The sequence below is a fragment of the Peromyscus californicus genome, unplaced genomic scaffold (genome assembly GCF_007827085.1).
Source record: "Peromyscus californicus insignis strain IS unplaced genomic scaffold, ASM782708v3 Scaffold_6__1_contigs__length_162567912, whole genome shotgun sequence".
NCBI lineage: Eukaryota > Metazoa > Chordata > Mammalia > Rodentia > Cricetidae > Peromyscus > Peromyscus californicus.
This window is the reverse complement of record NW_026294584.1, coordinates 36,543,506-36,560,618: the sequence shown is the minus strand read 5'-3', so window position 1 is coordinate 36,560,618 and position 17,113 is coordinate 36,543,506. Positions and strand designations below refer to the sequence as shown.

The 17,113-nt window shown below is 38.1% G+C and overlaps 1 protein-coding gene and 1 pseudogene across 5 annotated transcripts in view; one reads left to right on the top strand and one right to left on the bottom strand.

Moving 5' to 3' along the window:
- Positions 1 to 17,113, top strand: part of Cadps2 (calcium dependent secretion activator 2) — a 542,094-nt gene that overhangs the window by 406,262 nt on the left and 118,719 nt on the right. For 3 of the 5 annotated variants that reach the window (XM_052722146.1, XM_052722144.1, XM_052722148.1), the window contains exons 14-17: positions 694 to 795; positions 6,740 to 6,803; positions 9,647 to 9,770; positions 11,667 to 11,687. In XM_052722146.1, the coding sequence (XP_052578106.1) occupies positions 694 to 795; positions 6,740 to 6,803; positions 9,647 to 9,770; positions 11,667 to 11,687 (311 nt within the window). The remainder of the gene's footprint in view (positions 1 to 693; positions 796 to 6,739; positions 6,804 to 9,646; positions 9,771 to 11,666; positions 11,688 to 17,113) is intronic. The other 2 variants (XM_052722147.1, XM_052722145.1) reach the window with 1 other exon arrangement.
- Positions 13,726 to 14,630, bottom strand: LOC128098596 (60S ribosomal protein L36-like; annotated as a pseudogene).

Here is a 17,113-nt window from a genome sequence, read left to right as displayed (position 1 = left end):
ATCAATGTGTTTTCCCCTCTGTATTAACATGGACAGTTTAACTTTATGTTCTCAAATTTCACATGGCTATTATACAAGCAGAGATTTAAATTGATACAGAGTTTTTTTTTGAGAATTTCCTATTATTTGTTAAATATATCTTATCTACTAGTTACATGCTCACATATTTATCCAAACTTTCTGTTTCTTTAAAAATTTAAATATCCAGCTTCATGTTTTGTTTATTTTTATTTGGAAGAGAAGCAGTTAAGATATTTCCATTTGCATTCAGTCTATTTTTATAGTCATTCCATTCAGGGGATAGTCATTTAATTGGTCAGATGTTTAATTCCACAGGAGAACATTTTCCCTGCCATTTTCAAGGACTAGTTGTTGTTCTCTGTGTGTCTGGAAACGATTCATTGTCATCATTCACCTTGAAGGCTGTCTAAAAGAATAAACCCATTCCATTCATTCTAGGTCAAAAATATAAAGCAAATGGCTTCAAATACTTCTATTAAATTTCCAGTGTAAACACAGCTAAGGCTAATATGCCTTTTCCTTGATTATTTGAATGATTTAGGGATACATTTGTGTGTCTAAAATCTTTCAAGGTAAATAATCTATTAATACAAGTTGCTGATTCTCTCTCTCTCTCTCTCTCTCTCTCTCTCTCTCTCTCTCTCTCTCTCTCTCTCTCTCTCTCTCTCTCAGGCCTGATGGAATTGGAACTGTTTCAGTGGAAGAAAAAGAAAGGTTTGAGGAGATAAAAGAGAGACTTTCTTCCCTTTTAGAAAACCAGATAAGCCACTTCAGGTATGTTTTGTATTTGATCCAAGTATCTGTTTTTCCAATCTTGCTCTATCCTTCATCTCCCAGTACATTTTTTTGTTAAATCTTCTTGCCACCACTCAAGAATTACCAGTAGGTTCCCATTGCTCGCACTGTATGGTCCAATCTTCATTCTGTGGTCTGCTTCCCAGATGGTTTTCATACCTTAGCCATCCCTGCTGGAATGTCTATCTGCTCTAACTCATGCTTTTCCTTTGCATTTTCGTCCTTGCATAGTTTTTTTTTTTTCCATCCCAGCTCTAATGATTTTTCTTTTCTTTTTTTCTGTACCACCAGGCAAGGAGATTCTCACCTTCATGACGGAGGCATTCTCAATTTTCTTATCAAAGAATGGTCTCAAGTCTTTTAGCAATTTTTTGTGCTTTTTCACTTGTCCCTTTATAACATGGTAAAATAAATTCATTGCTTAAGCCATTAGTTATCTCTGTATTCATGACATAAAACGCAGCACCTACTGCTCCTTATTCAGGAAGATTAGCCACCAATAAAAAAATCATTTGAAAGTGAAAGACACACAGCTTAATACTATTCTTTCCCTGGTTTTATTTAGTTTCAAAGTCAGCCTGTGCAATTTAGTGAGACACTGTCTCAAAAATAATGGGGATGAGCTAGAGAGATGGCTCAGTGGTTAAGAGTGCTTGCTGCTCTTCCAAACGACTTAGATTCAGTTCCTAGCAACCACATTAGGTCATGGCAACTCATTGATAGACCACTTGCTTAGTATAGACAAGTCCCTGAGTTTAATTCCACTATTTGGGGGAATAAGAAAGAGAGACATTTCATATAATCAATAATGTGTATAAAAAGTTGCTTAGGCCCAATAATGCTCTAGATACGGATTTCAAGAACAGATAGAACAAACTAAACAACAAACTTCTTATGAAAGATGGCAGGTTGAAAAGAAAAGTGAGATGATACCTTGGATATATATCTCAGTTTCCTGACAGACATGGAACATAATGGCCAGCGGGTATTATTTCTGAAGTCATAAATCCAAAAGGAGAAGTCTGAGAAGAGAAAATATAGCAAGAGAAAACAAACCTGGAAATTATTATAGAAGTCAATCACAGGAACAATATCTAAAATAGACATTCAGGGGGAAAGAATCCTAGGCTGGCATTGTAAAATTAGAGAAGCAACGTGTTTGACATATATAACCACCAACATGTGTAGGAATTGGTTTAGAGCACCCCCAGAAAGTGAGAGTGAAGAATGATTTGTTTATTTACTGCTGAGAAGTACTGAGATCCCCAGCTGTCTTTCCCTACACAGCTCTCCTATACCAGTATCAGTCTATATATTAGTTGCCTAGAGAAAGTGAAGGTAACTGGACAGAGGGTCGGGGGGAGGGGGGACAGGAAGCATCAGCCGTGGTCAAAAGTTACAATAGGAAGGTATTATAAGCCTCTATTATAAAATTTTGAGGATGGCACGCCTCTCCAAACTCATGTACTTGACTCCCATAAAGCTAACAGGCTGTCAGGCATGCATGTCGTCTTCTCCTGAGAAAAGTTGTCTTCTCTTCACCAAGAGAAAAGAAAACCCACAGCTGTAGATAATAAAGGCTTCCCTAACATCTCAGCAAGAGGCATCTCCGACAAAGATGGTCATCCTTAAGAATTGCCTACATGCACAGTCTTCTTTTCACTTCCTAATGGTGTACTTTTGAAAATGGTCATACGTGTATTTAATAGTGTTTAATAGAGAGGAGAGAGCCTAATGCAAGTAAATAACAAAGGGAGGTAGTGGTTTGGAAATAGTCAAGATTATATGGGGAAAAGGAAAGTGGAGGAATCTTTTATTGAAGTCTTTAGAGGAGTTCAAAAAGACAGCATCTATCAGTAAAAAATGAGTTTGAAAAGTTAAAAATAAATCTTCAGAGAACACATAAGAACTCTAGAGATGATATGGAAACGTGACACATACAATTTATAAACACACCATTGAGATTGAGTTTATGAAAACTTCCAGAAGGTACAACTGTTCTCTTAATAGTTTAAGGACCTACAATCAGGTAAAACTGATCCTTGACTTCACCGCAGAAAGGAATTCAAAGATGGGCCAGTATAAAACCGAGCTAGAGTTTATTGAGAATAAAATAAAAAGTCAGTCCCAAGAGTGTGGGTGTGGACTTCTTAAAGAAGAGTCTCCTGGAATGTCTTAACTATAGTCATATATATATTTCTGTTGGTTCTCCAGTGAGATCTCAAAGATTGGTAAGAAAAATTTTCTCCTTTTTTTAGTCTCTTTTTTCAATAAAGGAGATTATAGAGTGGCTGTAAAGGTACCATGGTGGGATTACAATTGATAAATTAAAACCATAATCAATAGGATTATATAAGAGAATTAAGACATGTCTTTTATTGTAATGGGCTTTCAGATAAGATTCATAGAACTATGTAGTTTAGAACTAGGAAAGGGAAAATACCACATAAAGTAAAGTCTCAGGTGTGATTTATTCCCATTTTAACATTCTTACTTGAAAATATCTCAAAAATAAGAATTATTGTCCCTGCAGCAAATGCTAATTGTGTTGGAATTCTTGATTTTTCTCCTGACTTGGCTAGAGGCTTCAACCAGAGCCGAATTAACAGCTCTTTTCTTTTCCCATGTCCCCATAATTTTTCCTGTTTTTATTCTACCTCAATTAATGTTGTGTGAATACTAAATGATAACTCCAAATGGTAAACTTCACTAAGTAGAAGGGTAAGAATTATGTATGCTGGAAAAAAAGAAAAAGAAAACACCATTATTTAAGAAGAAAATGCAACTTAAAGCTGCAGTTAGTTCCAGCATGGTGGCCAGAGTCTGGAATTCTAACACTAGAGAGGTTGAAGCAGGAGAATGACCAGCCAGAAACAAACAACAAAAGCCCTCCAGACCTCTTAGTATATCTACAATACAGAACAGCAAATAAGAACTTTCAGATGCTATTGGCAAGGCTGGGACAGTACAACCCACTTTGGAAACTCATTTGGTGGGTTCCTATAATTGTAAACACCTGCTGCAGATAGGATCCATTTTATGCCTCAGAATTTTCCCAAGTGAAAGTAAAGTCCACGTAGACCAAAGAATGAATGGATGTCCATACCAAAATTATTAACAATAAAATGAAAATTAGTCCCATGACCAACCATTAAGGACTAGATAAACGGTGTCCTTATGGAGTTGTATAGCCTGCACCAATGCAAAGGGATGAAGTGCCAGGTGAGCACTCAGACACAAAAAAGTACAAACTATGTCCTCTTATGGAAGATTCTAGACATGCAATCTCATTCCAAAGATGGAAAGTTAATCACTGGTTGCCTGGGGTAGGAGGAAGGTCACTGGTTGCCCGTGGTGACAATTTAAAAAAAAAAAAAAAAAAGATATGTCACAACTTAAATTTTAAATTTTTATAATTTAAATACATGCAACTTACTTTATATCACTCCACTAGATAACACTGAGGCTGAGGATAGCTCAACAGGTGGCACTTCTCTGTCACATGCAATGTCCCCATCACCCAAGATACAAAACTGAGGGATTTTCTTTCATAGCAGGAAGTTGGTAGCAAAATCAGCAAGTAAAAATACAAGTGCACAGTTTGAGGACAGAAAGTCCTCAAATGTCAAAAGAGTCGGCTAAAGCTTGACCTTTTTATTTTATATTTTCTGAAACACAGAAATTACTTAGGACAAGGCAGAGCAAACATAAAAGACGCAAGGTCCTTATTTCAAAAAGCCTGTTAGAGGAAGTGTGTGCAGCGCACATAGAATGTCAGTTAATGTTAATACTGCATTTAAATAAAGAAAGGGGGTGGTACTTAATCGTGGGCTGGCTCATTTATCTGTGAAACTCATTTACCAAAGTGGGAATGAGGTGGCCTTCAGTTTACTCAGATTAGATATTAAATGTGGTTGAATTTTATTCAATAATGGAATGTTTTCCACTTTGCTTAGCTGTCAAGAGAGGCAAAAACCCAAAATATTTATCCCGAAAGGTGGCAGAGCAAAATGACTCCCTCCTTTTAAAACTTGCATTGTAGAGATTAATTAAGCTTCTGTGTAGTTATTTTCTGTCCGTTACTGATTCAGGATTACTCTGAATGGGTTGAATTATTTACACATACTGCACAGCCAATGCTAATTCAGAACATACCCATTGGGACCTCAGAGCCCCGAAATGCTGAGTGTAATCTGAGGATCAGTAACATTCCATTCATAAAATGTCTCACCCGCAGGTTAATGGAAATAAACAATAGGAAAGACAACGGTGGATTATGCAAATACGCTGAAAAAGATTAAGCAGGGGAGGGAGGTACACGGACCCAAGTGGTGCTTTATTTAAATGTGGAATTAAGCTTTAGAGTACACAGGATGATTAAAAGCTACTTTGCTAATTTGCTAACGCATAAAAAGCACCACGGCACAGGAAACGCTATTAAAATAAATTGTCTGGAGGTGGGAGAACAGGACACAGAGAGGCGAAGTTAAGCAAGTACATATTCTAATGCTAAGGAAACAAACGATAAATACTCTGAAGAAAACACTGGGTGGCTATATCTGGAAAAGGTTCCGTTTGCATTTATCTACACTGGAGAAACTTTTATGAAACTAACAAATAACTCCCCCCCCCCAAAAAAAAAAAAAAAACAAATTCAAATACATTTCTCTTAAAAGGAAGAAAGAAATATGTCTTTTATTCTTTATTTAAAATTAAGTTTCATAAACAAATGTTTACTTGAAGCTTAAGTGCTTTCTAGGTAAACCCATTCAAATTACAGTGTGGGGAGAAAAAAAAATAATTTCATTCCGAGGCCACTACTTAATTGAGTAGGACATGGAGACAAGTAGACTTCTTTCCAACTCATTAATTTGCAGATTTCTAAGGTAAGTGGGGTGGCAGCATAAAGACAGCCAGCTGCCCTCAGTCTAGACCCTGGGGAGGGAGCTACAGCCTCAGAGAGGGAGGGATCTGGACTGAATCTGGTTCCACAAAGCCAGTGGCTGCAGCAGTTTGTACCCACTCGGTTCTCAGTGCTCCTTAAGTGGAGACTGACATGAAATAAAAATACACCTGTTAGCATCCTGTGGCCACTAACTTTAAAAGGAGTCCATTCTCTCCCTGAACAGGCATGTTTGGCCATAGTTTCAGAATATCCCCGTTACCTGCCTTCTGGTTGTTGCTTTGCAGTTCATCAGACAAGAAACATTGGGATACTGGCTGTGCACAGGGTTTACATGTGTCTTAGGGAGGTGAAAGAATTAAACACCCATAGCTGTATAGTGTCCCTAAAAGGGGGCATTGAAACAGTTTTGGTCTTAGAGGTTAGGTATACAATGGATGTGTATACGTTCTTCTTCCACATATGAGTTCAGGAAGGTGTGGGAAAAACCATTTCTTTTTATCAAGCGTAAAACAAGAAATTCTTAGGTGTTATACAATAATCTTCCCTCTACAATGACTCTGGGGTTTCTTCTTTAATGTCTGTTCTTTTAGTGCATGGATCAAGAAGACTTGAGAATCCTTTTCATCATAATTGATACCTTGCTAGTTCAAGACCTTGAAATCATAGACAGCAATTTTGGGGGTTTTTTTGTTTTGTTTTGTTTTTTGTTTCTTTTTGAGACAGGGTTTCTCTGTGTAACAACCCTCGCTGTCCTTGAACTAGCTCTATAGACCAGGCTGGCCTTGAACTCAGAGATCTGCCTGCCTCTGCCTCCCAAGTACTGGGATTAAAGGCGTGCGACACCACCACCCGGTGACTTGGTAAAATTTAACAGTTAAAATAACTTCCAAGCTGACTCAATATTTTACCGTCTCTTCAAGGTTCTCCCCTAATGCCAAGTCATCAAAGCTGTATTGATTTAGCTCTTGGGTTAATATTAGATGTTTGATGTTTTTGTTCCTCCTTTTGTTTTTAAAGATACTGTTTTCCTTTTGGACGACCTGAGGGTGCTCTGAAAGCTACACTTTCGTTACTTGAAAGGGTACGTATAAGGGTTTATAGCTGCTATTTGTGTTCTCCAGGGCCGTGTTTCAGCTGGTGAACTGAGCAATCTCCATGAGGTGGAGTTTTTGCTGCACACCCAGCACCACATGAGCGTTGTACCTTTTCTTACTACTTCCTTGTTGTCTCCCCAACTCCTTCCTCCTTTGAAGACTTTCCACCACCCTCCTCCCCTGATATTGTGCTATCATTTTGATATCTATCTGTCCATCTTTTTCCCCCACTTACAATCTCATGAAATGCTTGTTCTTGCTGTTGTTGTTCGTTTGTTTGTTTGTTTGCTTTTAGTTGTCTCTACTTCCCAGGGCATCTCACTCACATTTGCCTTTTATTATCCTCTGGGGGTCACTGGTTTTCCAGCAGTTATAGCCCTCATGCATGTCAGCATTTATTATATAAGATGAGGGACATATCATTCCTTTCGGGCTCCACATTTGGTGTGTTATCATCAAAGAATTCACAAATCATAGAAATGCATTTCCCCTACAAAAATAAATAGCAACCAAGGTTTTCACATCCATCTTTAAAAACAATTTTTAAGATATAATGTGTGCTATTTCTGTGACTGTTGAGGAAAGTATTTTTTTTCATTTTTATTAATCTCCAAATGCTGATGAAATGCTTCCAGCTAAGTAATATGATCTTAACAACTCTTCAATATCAGAATTATAAGCAGTTTTGCTTATTTTCTATAGCTTGTGATTTTATTATGCTGGTCCTGATTTATTGACTTCATCTTGTCTATTTTTCTGCTAAACTAACTTTAGAAACGATGCTATCCATAAGCACATCTATTAGAAAGAGGCAGTAGGAATATTGCTCAGAACTTGAGAGATAAACACTAGACTGGGTGATTAAAATGAAATCAAAATTCAGGTTATAGATTGAGTCCATGTTACTCCCTTGTCTTCTTTTTTGTGCACTTTGAATGAAGTCGCATGAAGATAGGTTTATTGGAATTTTTGTGTTATTAAAAGCTGCATGTAGCCTTAGCTTTTTAAAGTGTTGATTCTGTTCTGTTCATTAAGGCAATTACAAATAAGTCAGTTCTTAGAGTTGCTTTACTTTTTGTAACTGAACAGCATCTTGGGTACTTCACACAACCTCTCTGTGTCCTGGTTTCCATGGCAGAGTCTTGCTTTCCTCCCATCAGGGAAGAGGTAGTAATCCAGAGATGCCCTGTGCCTTGCATTGACAGGTGGCAGTGTGACAGCGACCCTTTCTAGTTACAGTCACTAATCACATCTCTTACGGATTGAAAGAGAAATGCTAAGGGCCATTTCTTCCTTTTTTTTTTTAAATCTCTCTTTATTTGCTAGCAACTTACAAAAATAAAATAAAATCTGTAAGTGAATTTTTAACACCTAAGAGCCCCACATGAAGTTTTCAGGCTCCTAGAGAATATGAAATACTACTCAAACCCTAGCCTCACCTCTGGAGTAAACATATACATTCTAATTTCTAGTTATTCTTTCTACTATTTGAAGTTTCTCAGCATGGGAACCCTAAGTAAAATTCATAAGCTTATATATGAAACAGCATCATATTGATAATTTTGGCAAAGATCTCATTAAATATAATAGTTCAAATTTGATGCCTATACATATTTTACAATGCACAGAAGGGTTTTTTTTTTTTAGACTACAAATATCTACTGTGTGTTTCTGAAGTACCAAATTTATGTCCTAATTGAATTCGATAATAAAAGAAATGTTAAATGATCAAGTTTGCTGTTTTCAAGAAAGAAAATCTTGCCTAAATACACTTGAAAATACTGGCAGTAGTTATTGATGCTTGCATGCTAGAATAAATTCAAGAGTGTACAAACATTAGTGTGAGAGAATAAAATAATACAGTTTTTAATGGATGTTTTCAGTCTCCTTTAGTATTTATTTCAATGTAAGTGACTAATAGAATACTTACCACACTTAAAAAGCACTTTATATTACCATTATATGTCATCATTTGAATATAAACAAAGCATGACAATTACATTCAATACATGAAGAAATCGTCTAACAATGACTAACAACTTCCAAGAGGAGTTGTAATGAAAGGTATGATTGCCCCATTAGAAAGTGTTTAAAATTACCTTTTGGATGGTTTTTATATAACTGTATTTACTCCTTGCCAATAATAAAACATGTTAAGGAAAAAGATCCAAGAACACATTTTAGAAACCCAGCAAAGAATGACCTGTGTCTTCTTTTTGTCCCAAGCTGAAGGAAGTGTCCCTGTGCCTTAGCATTTGACCTCCCATAAAGCATTCATTCCACTAAGGAAAGAAGTTTCTTTTGTCTTTGGATAGTTCACCACATCATGTTCAGCCGGTCACGACGATTAAAGTTTAATTAGTGATTTTTACAGAGCTCCAAAATTACGCCCCTTCATAATGAAATGTTTCTTAGGATTTTTCACATATATTCAGAAGAGCTGGGGCTTTTTCCATTAGGACTATACAAGACAAACTTTGTTTATCGCTTATGCCAAGGACTGTAATCCTGATCTGAAACAGCTGCTGTAATGGTGTCCTGGATCCCTGGAGGAAAAGTGACAGTCACACTGAATCCTGGTGACCTGGCCCATGGGAGGTTTTGATGGGCTTAGGCAGGAGGAACCAATACTGAAGGATTAGTTCCCAGTTGTGAAGTGCCGACTCATTACTTCCCACAAGTTACTGAGGACCCCTCCCCCAGCCCGGGAACACTCAAGTCTGGGGCAATTTGTGACATTTGTTTTGAGAATTCATTTTATGCCGCGTCTCTCCTCTCTTCTTCTTCTTCTTCTTCGCCCGCCCACCCCACTTCTCTCTTCTCTCTGTAGGTCTTAATGAAAGACATTGCCACTCCTATCCCCGCAGAGGAGGTGAAGAAAGTGGTCAGGAAATGTCTGGAGAAAGCTGCCTTGATCAATTACACTAGGCTCACAGAGTATGCCAAAATTGAAGGTCAGTGCCCTGAGCAATTGTCGAAGTGGCTGCGAGAGCCAACAATGCCTATTAACTGAATTTTCTCTGAGAAGTCCTTTCCCTCCCTGAACAATCCTGTGCCGTGGCAAAGGGAAATGTCTCATTAAAATCTCAGCTGGCGAACTGAAGCGCTTTTTCCTATTCATTGCTTTAATATGCCTCCTGGGACTCGGCTTGAATGAAAGACCCAGGATCCGCGCTAAAGTTGTCCTTTGTTCTTATTTTGAGTTTTCAAGAAACCAAAAGGTGTTTTCGTGGGTTGTATTTTTTGACATTGCTGTAAGTATGTCTAACATTTAAACTATGGGCTGTGGATTCTTTCCTGATTGGTGTCAGTGTAGCCTTATGTAATTTTATTTTCTGATCTGCACTGCCACTCAGAAGAGGAAGAAACTTTTGGATTGTGGTGAGGGCTGACATAAGCCGGTAGAACTTCCTGCCGCTTCTAATTGCTTGCTCTATATTGCTGCATTTCAAAGACTAGACCTCTTGAGAGGACTGTGCATTTGTCTCTCTTTCTTCGGGTTTTATTCATTAAGGACACTGATATTTTAAATGTTTAGAGATAAATGGATGGGAAGTTGTGGCAGAGTCACGAGATCAGATTTTATTTTCCAGGACTTTGACAGATGATTTTAAAGTATTGAAGAAGATTTTAAATTATTTGTTCAAATTATCGCAAAACTGACTTATGTCATACATGTATCATTACCGGAGAGACAGAAAAAGTTTGTGTCTTGCTAAATGTTTATGTCTTAAAATAAGAACGTAGTCATCCCATAGATAAAGTTTGGTAACTCTTAATATTTCAAAATTCTGCTTAGTAAATGGTCGATTTATGAGCTAATTGGTATTAGAATGATTTTTATCAATTTTCAGTCAATGAGAAAGATAAATGTTGTTCTGTCTTTCCTTTTTTCTCCAAATCTAGACAAGCTCACTAACAAGCATGTGATAACCAACCTCCTGAGTGATTAACAAAAAAGCCATCTCATCACCATAGCAACCAATATTATATCACGAGAGTAACAACATGAAACCTCCTTAGTTACCAGCTTACCATCATTAATTACGATATCATGTTGTGTTGAATCAAACGCAGTGAACACTGGGTCATTTGAAGGAAGTGGAAGTTGAACACTTGGGTTTTCACTTTTGAATACTGGTTCATGTAGTTTTCATGTCTGGGACTTTGGGTGTTCTGAACGTGATTGGAAGAACTGACACACAAACTGACATTAAAATCTTTCAACTATCTCAGAGGAAAGGTGTGTGGGAACCTTTAACCATTGTGGTATCATTTTGTACAAATCGGTTTCCTATTTAAAAATGGCTGAGGGAAGCTTTTCTTCCTGAGCTTTTCTGGAAATAGTCTTACAGCTATGCAAGAATGCTGAGAGGACCATAGATGGCATTTCTCTGAGTTGCTCAGTAGTTTATGGTTTTAGAATCCATTGTAAAGGAAACAGAAGATCTTTTATTTGTGCATAGAGAAGTCTGTCCTAAGACCAAATGGAGAGGAAGCAGGGACCCTCCCACTGCCTCCTTTCCTGGAGTCATCTTGAGTTTAATGTGACAATATTCTAGCAAATTTAGCAAATTCTGGATTCTAGTGGATCCCAGCAATCTACTCAAGGACTGCCAAGCTGTCTTACTTCAAAAATATAAAATGCTTGCTCATTCACTGAGGAAAACTTGTATGCTCTTTCAATTTCTGCTTCTACTTTTCCTATTTTTATTTTCATTTTTTAAAAGTTTTTTTTTTCTTTTTTATGTTCAGGCCAGACCAAGAACATTTAAAATGATTTGGAAGTAGGAAGACAGGCTAGTTTTCTTTGCTTGCTTAGCCTTAAATTCTCTTTTCTTATGTTTTAGGGCCTGCAGAAAAGGAAACAGGTAATGTTTCTGCATGCACATGCTCCTATTTCTAATGTCACCACATATATATTCATTATTATTACAACCAGGTTGGGAAAAAAAGAGGGGAGGCTATGTCCTCATAGCACTTTCTAAGTGTGCAAAACAGCACTGCTAACCAGAGGTCACTCTGATACATGGTATGTCTGCATGGTTTACTGATCTTATCATATGAAACTCTACACAGGTGATGCTTTCCTGCTTCACCTACCTTGAGACCATTCTCCTACTCTCTATCTTTCCCAGAATTACAGACCACTCAGTGGTGTCATGTAATATTTGTCTTACTGTACCTGATTTGTTTTGTTAACACAATGCCCTTCTCGTACATGTAGATCACAAAGAGTAAGGGTGACAAATATCCTATTTGTCTGCATACACCGAATTTGCTGAAAGCCTTTGTCTGTCAGTAGACACTGTTTTCATGACTTGGTTATTGTACATAATGTTGCAGTGAGATGGAAGTTCAGATATTATTTCTGTTCTTTTGGATGAATAACAGACCCTATGGTAGTTCTGTTTTTTTTTTTTTTTTCATGCTCCTCCATATTGCTTTCCATGGTGTACCTATTTCTATTGGTATCCATAGTATTTAAGCTCTTCCCTTCATGTCCTTGCCCACCACTGGTCATATCAGGCAGTGGGCTTTTTGTGATCATGGTTGTTCAAGAGTAGGTAATATTTCATTATGATTTTACTTGCATTCCCATGAAGATTAGTGACATTGAACATTTTTCATATAAGAAAGAGACCCATTGGCCATTTGTAGGCCTCATTTGATAAATGTCTAATTATGTTCTTTTGCCCATTTTGATTGGGCTATTTGGGGTTTCTGCTATTGATTAGTTTGGGTGTGTTATGTATTTCAAATGTTAGCCCTCTCTTGGATGTATTTTCTCTCATCCACAAGCTGCCTTTTCTTTTCATTGTGTTGTCTTCTTTCCTGCTGGCTGTGTGTGTTGTCTTCTTTCCTGCTGGCTGTATGTGGTGTCTCCTTCCTGCTGGCTGTATGTGGTGTCTCCTTCCTGCTGGCTGTATGTGGTGTCTCCTTCCCGCTGGCTGTATGTGGTGTCTCCTTCCTGCTGGCTGTATGTGCTGTCTTCCTTCCTGTTGGCTGTATGTGTTGTCTTTCTACCTCTTGGCTTTGATATTTATAAGTAACTCCCTTGTCAGAGAGCACTTGTTTGATCACTTTCACTAGGATAATGAAAATACTTGGATTTTTTTTTTACAACTGTTGCTAATGCTTTGTAGGGGAAATACATGCCATTTTCTCTGAAAGATCAGCAGTAGTTTTATATGAACTCAAGGCAAGAAACCTGAGACCATATTAATGCTATACATAATGTCTTAAGCATGGACACTCATCTTATTTGGAAGAAGTTACCCATCCTTGAAGGGTTCTCACAAACAGAAGTGAGGCCCATCTTCCTTCATCACACTGAAAGCTGGCATGAGAGTAGAAAGCAAAACTGCTATTAAATAAAAGGAAGATGTTCTTAACTCTGAACGAATGAGCAGAGGCTTTGAGATTTCTGTCTTAGGAAATTGTGTGTGTGTGTGTGTGTGTGTGTGTGTGTGTGTGTGTGTGTGTGTGTGTGTGTATCTGTCTGTCTGTCTGTCTGTCTGTAGATGGGTATGTTATGGGTGTAGATGTTTCTGAATCTCTGAAATGTTAAAGGTCTTGTTCCTTTTTTTTTTTTTGTACTCCTTACCACAACTGTAATTAATTTAACTGTGTGTACCATTTTCTGTACACTCTCCCTGTCCCCTCTTCAGACAGAATTGCAGGCAGAATGCTTATTGCCTTGTTCCTCTTGTGTCTAGGCATCTAAGCAGGTGACAGAGTCAGTGTTCTGAACTTTTGTTAATTAGTTTCCATCTAGAAGCAGTGGCGCATGAGACAAGTGGTACACCACACTCACAGATAAATTCTCCTTCCATTTTAAAGCTTGCCTTTCTACTAAGGGCTCTATCTATTTCCTGGTGAGGTGTAGGAAGCTTTTTCTATTATTTTCTATATCTGAGTCCTGAAAGGCGACAGGTACAAAACACTGGGACACAAAAGGGGAAAGAAAGACACCCTACAGTGTTTACTGACTGCACTCGAGAAAAAGTAAATAATTAGACTACAATGAGATTTTTGTCATCCCCACTCATGACAGCCCACACAATATCAGTAGTCTCATGTTCTTTCACAAACTCTTTCAAGATTCTTTGTGAGGCCAGCAAAATGGCTCAGCAAATAAAGACACTTTCCACCGGGCCTGACAACTTGAGTTCAGTTTCCAGAACCTGTATATTTAAAGGAGAGAGCAGACTCTTTCCGGTTGTCCAGAGGCTTCCTCACATTTGTTATGTGCACACCCAGAAAATAAATAAATAAATAAATAAATAAATAAATAAATAAATAAATAAATAGATGAACAAATGTTTAAAAAGAACATATTTAAAATATACCATCTAAACTCCTACAATATATAACATGGTTATTCTGAAAACTGTTTTGTTTTTTGGAGGTTTTTTTTTTTTTTTTTTTTTTTTTTTTTTTTTAACGTGGTAGAGGGCATCAGTCCTTCTTGGCCACTGCCTGGCTTCCTCATGGCCGCCAGCACGTTGCTCCGCTCCTCCAGCTGACTTGGCATGGATGTACGTGCCAATCCTCTTCTTGATGAACTTGAGCACGCCCTTGCCCTTGGACACCTTGAGCAGCTCCATAGCTTGCCACTTGTAGGACACGAGGCCGCACACCTTCCAGATCATGTCCCGCTTGGTGAGGCGCCCCCGGGCGTCCGCTGTATCTCAGCTTGCTGACATTCTTCATCACCTTGTGACCCTTGTTGAAGCCCACGGCCATGGGGTAGCACAGGGCCATGGCTGCTGCTCGCTGAGAACCGTTTTTATCCTAACCTACTAACAAGAAGTCCAGGAGTATCTATGCCTTTCCCACTTCTGTAGAGTACATATGTCATCCGTCTGAGACTAGGCTCAGTCCTGATCCTCAGCCTTTGGGGCTTTGTTTCTTCTGTGAAATAAAGAGAGATCTCAGTGCACCCTCAGGACGCATGAGCAGAGGCACTTGTACTGATGCCCAATGTGGCTGAAGAGAGGAGGAAGAAGAAAAGATCCTTGCCACATACCTCACTGCCCCTGACAGGACACTTTCCCTTCACTCCTATGTACTGTCCGTTCCACCATTCACCTGGTCAGCTCAGCAGCTTTAAGAAAAATAATTCTGTTTAAACTAGATGCTTATATATATAAAAATAAAAAATAAGCATATTCTTTGATGTAAGTGGATTGACAGAAAGCTGAGGAATGTTTTAAATCAATGAAAGATTTTTTTTAAAATAATGTATATTCCTTTAGTTGCATTTAGTAGTAGGCCAGGCCAAAGAGATTCCCTGGTAAATGACCAGCGTGATTTTAAAAGTGAATAAAAATAAAAATATTAATTGTCTTTCTGTTGATGAATCCTTCAGGGAAAAAAAATCTCTTGAACTACCTAGGAAAGAAGAAAATTCTGCCCAAAATTTCTTATGATTTTGTGATCTATCAATCTGCATGTCCTAGAAGTTTACAAAAATTGAGTATTTTATAGAAGTCACTGAGACTTCAGAAACAAAGTCGTACAGTTATCAAAAGTTTTCTGCACGTGTGGAAAACCACCTGGTCTCTGAGACCAAGAAATATGTCCTGTTCTTTCTCTACTGGCTGCTGGGCCTCCAAGACTGTCAGACTCAAAGTGATAACATTTTTATGACAACCCTCTCAGCCATGTTGCAAAAACTAATGGTTAGTATTTGTTTGATCACTACTTTTTCCCCAAAATAAAGGTACTTACTAACATGAGAAAAAAATTTCTGTGATAGACCTTTCTAAGCAGTTTATATAGTCATCTCATTTACCCCTTACAGTGAAACATTGTGATGTATATTATTATTGTTATTATTGCAGAAAGATCAAAAAAGTGGCTGAACAACTTATACAGAGTCACACTTCTTGTAAGTGGCCAGTAAAGCTCATTGTCTGTGAGCTTCGGTCATGTGCTTTCCTCCCTCGCTGTCTCCCTCATGAAAAGTTTGTATCATTCCATTTTCATTTAGTTAGATTTTTCCACATATATCTCAGTTGTCATGTTCAAAATGCTTACTATTTGTAAGCCTCTTCCAAAACCAGAGGGCACAATATACTTCCTTCATCGTACTTACTGTCCTGTGGTGTTAGCGCCATGAGAAGAGGGGTTTGCATTTCGATAACCAATTCATCCCCAGTTTAGAGGGAAGTGGCTGGCCCGGCACGGGCATGGTACCCAGTAAATATTTATTGAATGGACACATGAGCTTATGACACAGACAGTTATCTGGATGCTTCCAGCAGAAAGAACATCCTCAAGCTGGCAAGCTGCCTTGTAAAAGTTCATTTGAACCAATCCCTGAATAATTAAAATATAGGGCGAAAACTAGCCGCTTAAAAATAACAGGATTGAAAAATAAACCAGAGTCGCCAGCTCTTATTACAGGAGAAAGAGGGAGCATGGCACCAATGTGAGATCGGAGAAGGCAGAGGTAACAGCTGCATATTCAGTACTGAGCAATCCGCCGTTTCCACTGCTTTATGATCCACCATGCTGCTTAGTCGTGGTTTACGGTTTCTTCTATTATTGGGGATGTTTTTGTTGTCCATTGGTAGCACTAGTGTGTAAGATAAAGGGATTTTAGAATCTGGCGATAAATGGATGAAAACAAATGACCTCATTGGATGTTTTTCCTTCTTGGGCACTGCATGTTTCATTTAAACTGGTAGTTCACTTTGAGCATTCGCAATTTTGGAAAAGCAATTCTTATTTAACTTGGGGGCTATAAAATACTAGCTGTTTAGGTTCATGTTTTTTTTTTTTTTTTTTTTTTTTTTTTTTTTTTTTTTGGTTTTTCGAGACAGGGTTTCTCTGTGTAGCTTTGCGCCTTTCCTGGAACTCACTTGGTAGCCCAGGCTGGCCTCGAACTCACAGAGATCCGCCTGGCTCTGCCTCCCGAGTGCTGGGATTAAAGGCGTGCGCCACCACCGCCCGGCTAGGTTCATGTTTTTTAGCACTTCATGAGTAATCTGTGATTTACATTATATCAAAACCAAATCTTTTAAAAATCTGTTTCTTTTTCTTGCTCGTTTTGTGATAGTGAGATTAATTTACTATAATCTAGAATTCATCATGATGCTTAAACTTTATCTTCCTAATTGTTTATTCTTTTTAAATTGAATGGCTTGATAATGTAAACTAGGTGTGAATTCCAATGAAAGATTTCTTTGTTTTTTTAGTTCAGGGTGCTTCTTATAGACGAGAACAGCAGTAATAGGTGTGCCATCGATCCCTGTGGTGCTCTAGAAACTGCTTCATATTGTGACTT